The 9150-nt window shown below is 39.9% G+C and overlaps 1 protein-coding gene across 17 annotated transcripts in view; it reads right to left on the reverse strand.

Moving 5' to 3' along the window:
- Positions 1-9150, reverse strand: part of VEPH1 (ventricular zone expressed PH domain containing 1) — a 190073-nt gene that overhangs the window by 177976 nt on the left and 2947 nt on the right. For 13 of the 17 annotated variants that reach the window (XR_002777563.1, XR_002777565.1, XM_011379497.2 and 10 more), the window contains exon 2: positions 3220-3513. The exons of 1 other annotated variant lie outside the window; for it this stretch is intronic. Coding sequence is in view for 14 of the 16 variants with exons in the window: in XM_011379497.2 (XP_011377799.1) it covers positions 3220-3357 (138 nt within the window). In the remaining 2 variants the exon portion in view is untranslated. Of the gene's footprint in view, positions 1-3219; positions 3514-3970; positions 4126-7241; positions 8583-9150 lie in introns of those variants that run through there. 3 more of the 17 variants (XM_011379475.2, XM_011379468.2, XM_011379460.2) reach the window with 3 other exon arrangements.

Below are 9150 nucleotides of genomic sequence, written 5' to 3' on the forward strand. Positions count from 1 at the left end.
AAGGACTGTTTCTTGGTACATCATCATCCTGATAAATCACCCTCTGCTTTTATCTTTCCTAGAATTATTGAGAAAGAAATTCTGATTGTCATAACTTGGGTCAGAGGTCCTCACTGCTTTCCTACTACCTCCCCTGGCAAGGGCAAAGTAGGGAATCTTGACTGAAGACTCCATCAAGGCTTCATGCAACGGAAAAGGAAAATTTACTAAAGAAAAATTAAGAAGCAGAAAAAAATATCAGAAACCTTCTGTGCCCTCATCATTGCAAGTGCAAGGAAAGGCCATCTATTTGTTAGGAATTCTTAAGAAGGGATTTCTGTACTGGAAGGAAGTTAGAAAAGATGATTTCAAAGGTCCCTTCTAGTTCTCTGTTTCTGACAAGAAACTGAGAAGTAGAATTGATTACTGAGATCCAGGGTCACTAGGAAAGGACTGATGAGGAAGATCTTGTCTTAGTTTTAAGGAAAGGATGGGCTGCAGCTAACAGGAAAGTAAGCCATAGAGTGGGTAGTTCAGTGGACTATCACTGGCATTGGTCACTGAAAATCATGGGCATCGAAGCATCATGGAAAGATTTTAAACAATGGAGAGACATGTAATAAAATCTGGTTTAGGAAGTTTAATCTGATAACTGTTGGTAGATTGAACTAGAGAAAGGCAGGAACAAAGGCAGGGAGATCAATTATTTTGAGGGCCCGAACCAGGGCAATGGAGCAGGAAGGAAGAAGAAGGAGCAGATGAAGATGCATTCTCTGGCAGTGTCTACAGAACTTATAAGGCAAGAAGAGAATGAGAGAAAAGGATCAAGAGTAACTCCAGGTTTCAAACCTAGAGATCTAAGAAAATGACAGTATAATTGGAAGAATGACGAGAACTTCTAATTAAGATATACTGATTTTGAAGTGCTGGATATCAACTAGTATGAGCGTGAAGCTTAGAGAGAAACGTCAAGGCTAACAACATGGATTTGGGATTTCCTAATGTAGAGATTGAACTTGAGGTTGTATGAATAGATGATTTCCTAGAAGGACAAAATATAATGTAAAAGGCAGCCCAAGACATAAGAAAGTCTCCTCACTCACCCATCGCCAGAATTCTAAACGTTTGTACAGAGACCTTTACTATGTCCAGACGGTCTCAACAACACATTACTCCCTCAAGGCAGCAACCTTGAAAAATGGCTTCTGCTGTGGGAATAGTGGGCACTTACATCTTTTTAGAAAGAAGTAATCACTAAGGACTAGAACCACTAGAAATCATTTCAGAAATAATGAAACTTGAACTGGCTTTTAAAAGAATGGAGAGGGAGAAAGAATTCCACAAAGGGACATGTTTATAACTAGGATTGATTAGGAAATTTAAATATTGGATTGAGCTGCATGGTCCCTCTTAAAAAATGATTATTTTTATTCTGCCATCCGCCTGCTCTACACCATGGTTACGAAAAGAGAAAAATGAAAGAGGTGACATGTGAGAGAAGTTAGTAAATGAAGAAGACAGGAGAACTAACTACTCACTGTCTCGACCTGCCTGTCTGGAGGGATGCTGATTTGAGGTCTTAAAGAATGGACAATGCTCTTAATGACAAAGGACCTGACAGCCCTCATGGTTAAAAGTGGGACACAACAGAATTTATCAGTCCTAAAATTCCGAATTTAACATCTGTGAGACAAAGCAATTGAGGAAGGAAACAAACAAAAAAATCACTGACACTAGTGACCTCTAGTGGAAATAGGTTTGGGGAAACTTATATAAATATATAAAATAATATATTATTAGTATAATATAACATATTTATTATATCAAATAAATATTATAAATAATATGTTTATTAGAATCATACATACATACACACAATATTAGATAGATGAAAATTAGTGACATATGCAGCCAATTTATTTTCAGAGAAGTATGAAAACAGGGGTTGCTGAAAATAGCACATAAATCCTATCCAGAAAGTGGAAATGTACTAGGAATACTTTGTATTTTGTGTCACACTAAGTTGATTCATGTTCTGGAGAAAATGTGGACACATAATTGCTGTCAAAGACATTACCTGAGAAAAGAAGAGTGTTTGGGCAGTGACTTCATTGGTCACTGGGGGAATTCAGCATGTTAATGGCAGCCAACAAGAGAACATGCTGACAGGCTTGAGGAGGAAGCTACACTGGTTGCTAGTAGGTCTTTTAAACATTTCTTCATTATAACATGGAAGAAAGCTGTTATTTCTGAAGTGTGTACACATCTGCTAATTCAGTATTTTATGGCTTGAGTCCTGTTTTTTCCTATGCCCAGTGGGTATTTATGCCACATGTTGGCAAATGCTGCTAAGCTCAGAGGATATGAGAGGATGCTTGGTGGCCTTGGCCTTTGAAATGGGGCCAGTCTCATGAAGGGTCCACATGTGATCAGGAAGGTCCACATTAAACGAAGCCAGGCATTCCATATCCGCCCCCTTTGGAAAGTGCTTTCAGAATGTATAATTTTGACATTGAGGAGAAGCAAAGGAATGGGAGGGTTGATGGAAATTTTAAATTTGTTTGATCACACTAGTGGCTAATAATGTGTGAGTTGAATAAAATGGGGTGTGTGTGTGTGTGTGTGTGTGTGTGTGTGTGTGTATGGGGTGGGGGAGGTGTTTAGAAAAAGGAGCAACAGAAAGAAAACAAAACTAAACTAAACTAAACCAGAAACGATATAGAAGCAAATGGAATCAGCATTATGAAGCCTTAGGCAACTGTCACTTCTGGCAGCAGGGTGATCGTTGTCCTTGTCTCATATTACTTGCGTGGCAGAAGGTATCCTGCCTTCTTTCATTATTCAGCCTCCACCACACACCTTGTTTTGTTTACTGATGCTGCCGCACAGCTTGACAGGTCTGCTTTTCCCCAGATTCTCCCCCTCTCCTCTCCACGTCATTCCAAGGATATAGAAACAACTCTTAGATAAGCCTTTTGTGAGAATTCCACTCTGATATGACATTTGCAGAGTTCTGGTCTACTTGAGAGGAAAAAAGATGGCCTGGCTGTCCCCTAAGTCAATGGCTTCCTCGGTGTTATTTCTTAGATGCCAACTAAACCACAGACCAGAGTTAAGAGAGAACAGTATTAGTGGTCCTTCCTCTTTCCCCTGCAAAAATCCTTTCCCCCAGGATATATACAAAAACTTATTCTAGAATAAATCATTTCAGGGGTCTAATCTAAAAATCAGTTTACTTACTGAAGATGAGCTAATTATTTTAATTTGCTCCAAAGCTTCTGTCAGGCTATCTTCAATCTCAGAGTCATCTAAGGAGAAGAGGTCTCCAGCTCGTGAAAGATCTTTCTGTCCCAAGACCATTCTGAACAGATGATGCATGATGAGGAGTTTGGTAGTCAATTGACTTTCCGTAGGCTCAGGGCCATGTGTCCCAGTCACCAGAGGTTAGTAAGACGAAAACATGTAGCAGGTGGTATACTTTGTATTCGCTGCAAGGTCATTTTTCTCCAGACTTGGAGGCCTTATTGACACTCTCTGCAAGAGAAACAAATGACCCAATGTAAACACTAGCAGAATGACATGAGCTCAGAATGTGAACTTGGTGCTCAGCAAAGAAGGAAAAAAAAACTTTGGAAATGTGCATAGAGTAACAGATTCCGACTTAATGATCTTTGAATGAGCTCTTTCCTTATTTATGTCTCAAAAAGTCCTGTCAAAAAATATTAAGTTTCTTAGAACTTAATTTGAGCCTTAAAAAGCAGTGCAGATTCCACACTTATTTTTCCCTTTTCTATATTCTTTCTATACACTTCTCTTTATGCCACAAGGAAAGAGTGAACAAATAACAAATATGCCCAACACTTGCCAGATTGTCCCCAAATAGATTCCCGTGGAAACCAAACAGAAAAGGGCAATGAAAGGAAAGAAGGAACACAGGAAACATCTTTTAGACCCACTTCCTGGTTTCCTCTCTTTTCCTGGATATCCTTACCTTCTTGGCTGGGCTTCTTTGCTGTATTGATCACAGAAGCTGCTCCAACACTCTGACCGGAAGTTGATCTCAGTACTTGCTTTATTATTATATACTCTCTAAATAAGTTGCAGTGAAATAAAAGACTCCACCTAAGAGTATGTGGCTAGATAAACCTTAAGAGAACATGAGCATGAACTTGAACTTGAACATTGAACTTGAAAGTGATAACTTGCAATGTAGGCTAAGGAAAAAGGGCTTTGGGATCAGGCTATTCTTCTATTCTCAAAGTTGAATTAATAAAGTCCCACTGTACTTCTTACTCAATTAATAATCCAAAGAGAGTAGGGTAATGGCACAAATTAAATATCTGATTATTCTCATTAGCTCCCTTCTGGGCCTAATAAAATCACATACCATTTGCACTGGTAGAGACTTTAGCAATCATTTAATGGCTAGGGAGGTTTAATGACTTCCCTAAGGCCCCATGATAACTGTGGCAGTGCCTGTGGGCTTCCCTCATGGTTTACAGTGAAGTGGAATCATGTTATACATACAAGTAACATCCAAATGCAGCCACATGCTCAGAATGGGAAAGTCGAGAGTGATTTATTTAGTATAAGCAATAGGTGATTCTGCCCAACATTTCGCTCTGCATGTACTCCCCAGAATGAATGTGCAAAGGGAGAGAGAAGTCTGCCACTTCCTTGGGCCATCTCAGTCCTCTCTTCTGAGCTATCACTATGAGAGCGCTTCTCTATACTGAATGCAAGTTTAAAGTTTAAAGATACATACTCTCCATGAAATATGGTCTCCAAACACAAGCCAAATCCTTCACCAGACAATTAAATAAGCTACCAGTAGTATTCCAAATGGTGCAATTCATAGGCCATTAAAGGGATTTCGAGGGTAGTAGTAGTAATTTTTGTGCTACCAACCAGTACCTACCAGCTTTAGGACAATGATACCCAATATTTATATATGCTTACCTATGCGCCAGGCACTGTTCTAGATGTTTTGTAAACATTAACTCATCTAACTCTGATAAAAACCATATGAAGATATTTCATCCTCATTTGACAGGTAAGGAACTCAAAGTATTTGACAACCTGCTTAAGCTGCACAGCTAATAAACTGGAGAGCTGGATTTTGAACCCAGAATGCTAGGTTCCAGGTTCATAACCACTATGGTATGTAAGGGCTCCATATGAGGCTACTGTTAGGTGTAAAGGCTCTCAGAGTATTACTAACATTTGAAGATGAAGGGATAGGTAGTGTCTTAAAAAAATGAACTCCTCTTCCCTCCTGCGCCAGCCCTGCATCCTTACTCCTCTATTCTCTGAAATTTCAGCCAACCAGAAGGCAGGAGGGTCACAAGGAAGAGAAGCTTAGAAGAAGAGAAATGAAGGAGAGAGGTAGGAAGGTTTCAGGGGGTGGAAAGAGAAGGGCAAATGTCCTACAAAGTGATCTGTGCCCTGGCATATGTGGAAGGGTGAATTACAATATTTATAAGAAAAATTAGGACAGTGTTTTCCTGAATTTTCCCCTTAACACATTCTCTCTCTACCCACACTCCTAGCTTCAACATATACAGTGACAGAGCCTCAGAAAAATAATATTCAGGAAATAAGACACTGGATGGAAATAACTTCACCTTGACTAGTCGGCTTGTTGGCCAATATCTGGCACTTCCTGAAGCAGATTCAGCTGCCCCACACACATCAGAGCCGGAGCTCTGAGAAGGAGCAGAAATGTGTACTGGGAGAGAGGAGCACCCACAGGCTTTTCCTGGGCTCCTTCTTTCCACGCTTACAGTGACACCTGGTGCAGAGCCCCACATTCACACTCCCACACAACTGTACATGAAAACTTTCATACGTCTGGGGGTGCAGAAGAGATGAAGCTTATACCAAATATTCTACAATATAAGGACGACCCAGAGAAAAGTCTCCTGTGTACTGTAAAAGGAAGTTTGGGGAAATGTAAGGGAGAGAGAGATCTCTTCTAGAGGAAGATGATAAGAATGGCTTTGTGGAGGAAATGGAATTTGAGCTGAAGCTTTTAGAATGGTTTCATTCAATGCATGAGTCCTGAGTACATACCAAGTTAGCTTCTTGTCTGGGACTGAAGTTCAAGTCCCAGCCTGGCCATTCAGTGGTTATGGGATTTTTGGTTCATACTTTTCCCTTCCTCAGCCTCAGTCTTTTCATTTGCAAAATGATGCTAACATGTGCCTCATCTATCTCACCAAGTTATTTTGAAGATTAAAGCTGATAACACGTAAAATTGCTCTTTGTAAAATGACATGAACAGCTCATGTTTAGCGGGTGCTTATCATATGTCAGGCAAGAACGAGTATTAAGTCATTTAATTCTCATGACAATTCCATGCGATGAGAAACTGATTTTCAGAGGGGAAAATAACCAGCCCAGGGCGCTGGCACCTGCAGAGTAAGCTGCAGAAGCCAAAGTGAAGGTAATTCATCTCCCAGGTAAAACTCTCTCAGGATTGTGTACTGTTGTACATTGTGTGTGATAATCATTAAGCTGCCTCCCTTCCCATCAGTCCTCATTTAAAAAGCATCCACACATTACATTATACTGCCCTTTCCTGGATAAGGATCAGCAAGCCATGTTATTTATTTTTCAGCAGCTTGGGTCAATGTTTCGCTCAGGTATCTGGCTTCTCCTGCTAGTCTCTTTGCAACAGCAGAGGTCAGAGCCAGATCAAATTCAACCTCACCTTCTGAGAAACTCACTATCGTCCCTTATGAATGTCATAGTCCTGTGGCCTATATGCATGTATACAGATGCACCCACTGAACACACACAAACACACATATATGTACACACATGCACATATGCATGCACAATCAGATACTTTCTATACATCAAGCTCTTTGCTAGACACTTTCTTCTCTAAGTTCTCTCATCAACCCTGAAGGGAGATATTATTACCGAAGAGGAAACAGGACTATGAGGTCACACACAGAGCCAAGATTCACATCTAAGCAGGTCAGCCTCCAAATCTCGTACTTTTTGAATCACAAAAACTGCCTCATAAAATTCCTTCTTACTCCCAACTTTTGTTCTTATAATTTCTTTTTCTAATGTTTAAGGGACCCAAATCTGAAGCCCACGTTCTCATTATTTAGTATATATTTTTTAGGCAGGTATTGGTTGACAAGTCAGGTTTTTGTAAAAAGAAACAGACACCACAAAAAGAGAAATAATTCTGCACCAAGCATGACATATTTCAGGGAATCACAGCACTCCCCACAAACTCAGTTTACCTGCACGCTACTCCTCAAAGGCAGGTTTGTTGTTACTCAGCTGTATGTTTTGAGACTGGGCGGGAGATTCAGGCAGCAGACTCCTGGGCACAAGAGAGTCGGTGGAATCCACTGAGCTTAGTGAACCTGAAGTTGCTCATTGCAAAGCCCGTGCAGATGAAAGAATTCAAGGAATGCAGCCTGATGCCACCGGCTGCTCCAGAGCTGATCAGGTGACAGGCTGCCCTCACCCAGTGAAAAGAGAGTTACTTCTGAGTGAAATGCTCTGTTTCCTGGGGTGAAACATAAAGCCTGCTCCAGTAGAGTTGTTTTTAACAGAGAAAACAAAACGCTCTGTGTTCATGAAAATCTATACTTTCCCTGAGAAGAATGGGAAAAAATAAAAAACAAAAACCAAAAAGCTATGCAGGAAACAACAGTTTCAACATGAACTCAAGCAGGTGAGTGGAATGGCTATTGGGAGACATTTCACAAGGCTGGGGAAGAGAGAATTGTAACTTAATCAACACTTCCCTCCTTCTTGAATTTCACACACATAGTTTGAAACACTGAACATTTGTCCAATAAGAGCTGCAGCTCCTAAAGAAGTGATCTTGTTCTGCCACTAGAGAAATATTGCTGAAAATTTAAGGATGCAGAAAGTTGCTAATAAACGGAACAAACTTACTGAACACAAATGCATACAGTAGGTCTTCGAACAAGTCATTTCATTCAACGTCATTTTGTTATAACATTTATGAGGAAAAAAAATTGATTCCCAACTGGGGTCATTGTCTGTGTGAAATTTGCACTTTTCCCGACATCTGCGTGGTTTTTTTCTGGGTGCCTCTGTTTCCTCTCACATCCCAAAGATGCACAGCGAGGTAAATGGGTGTGTCTGCATTATCCCAGTCTGACTGAGATTGGGCATGGGTGTGAGAGCGCCCCTTGATGAAAGGGCATCCTGTCCAGGGTGGTTCCCGCCTTGTCTCCTGAACTGCATGGGCTCTGGCCAACTGAGACCTTGCACTGGAATAATCAGGTTGGGAAATAATAATCTGACCTATTTTTATTACTTTTTCTTAAATATATGTATAGCTCACATTGATTTCAATTACTAGAAGTGTTTTGGGTCTTTATTAAAAAGTTTGGTATTTTTTTGTGACAAGAAATGTGCCATAGGAACTTAACTCCTGTTTATATTAAATAGCCTATGGTAAAATTGGTTTCCTTATACCTTGTTTTGCTTAAAGTAGCAGTTTACAAGAACCTATCAATGACGTTAAGTGAGGACTTACTCTACACTCTTTCACTTTATTTGTTGGAAGCTTCTTCATAAAAATCCACTTGGACCAGATATATTAGATTTGTACTTTAAATATTGCATCAATAATTGGAGAAAATGTTTATCCTGCTTGATCCATCGACACTCCAGAGAAGAAAAAGCTACTGAAATCCTCCTTTATTGTTTCAACCAGCTAACTGCATTGTAAAAGAAAAACAAAACAAAACATGTTTTTAAGCCATATTATCCTCTACCCTTTTTTTGTCTATTGCCATCAAATCACCTGTCTGCTGGCTATGTGCACTGGAAGTTGTGCTGCAGATAAATTCATCTGTGTGATCACTAAGATGGGGATATTGTGACTGTCCCCCCTGGAGTGCTACCCCACAAAAGTGTGTGCTCAGACAGATATACACTTGCCATTGAACTAGGTCATGGGCTCCAGACCTCATAAATATTCCTAGATATTGGCTGATCAATCATATTTTTATGCTATCCACAAATGGAAAAATGTCCCTTTGAAGACTTTCTTTTATAAAAATAGGGAATCCAGTCATTGGCAATTGGCTTTTACTAGCAATTTTCTGGCTTATAGATAGTGAGTGATAACATCTCATTTAATGCAATAGACTATATTTCATTAGC

The sequence above is a fragment of the Pteropus vampyrus genome, unplaced genomic scaffold (genome assembly GCF_000151845.1).
Source record: "Pteropus vampyrus isolate Shadow unplaced genomic scaffold, Pvam_2.0 Scaffold12, whole genome shotgun sequence".
Lineage (NCBI taxonomy): Eukaryota > Metazoa > Chordata > Mammalia > Chiroptera > Pteropodidae > Pteropus > Pteropus vampyrus.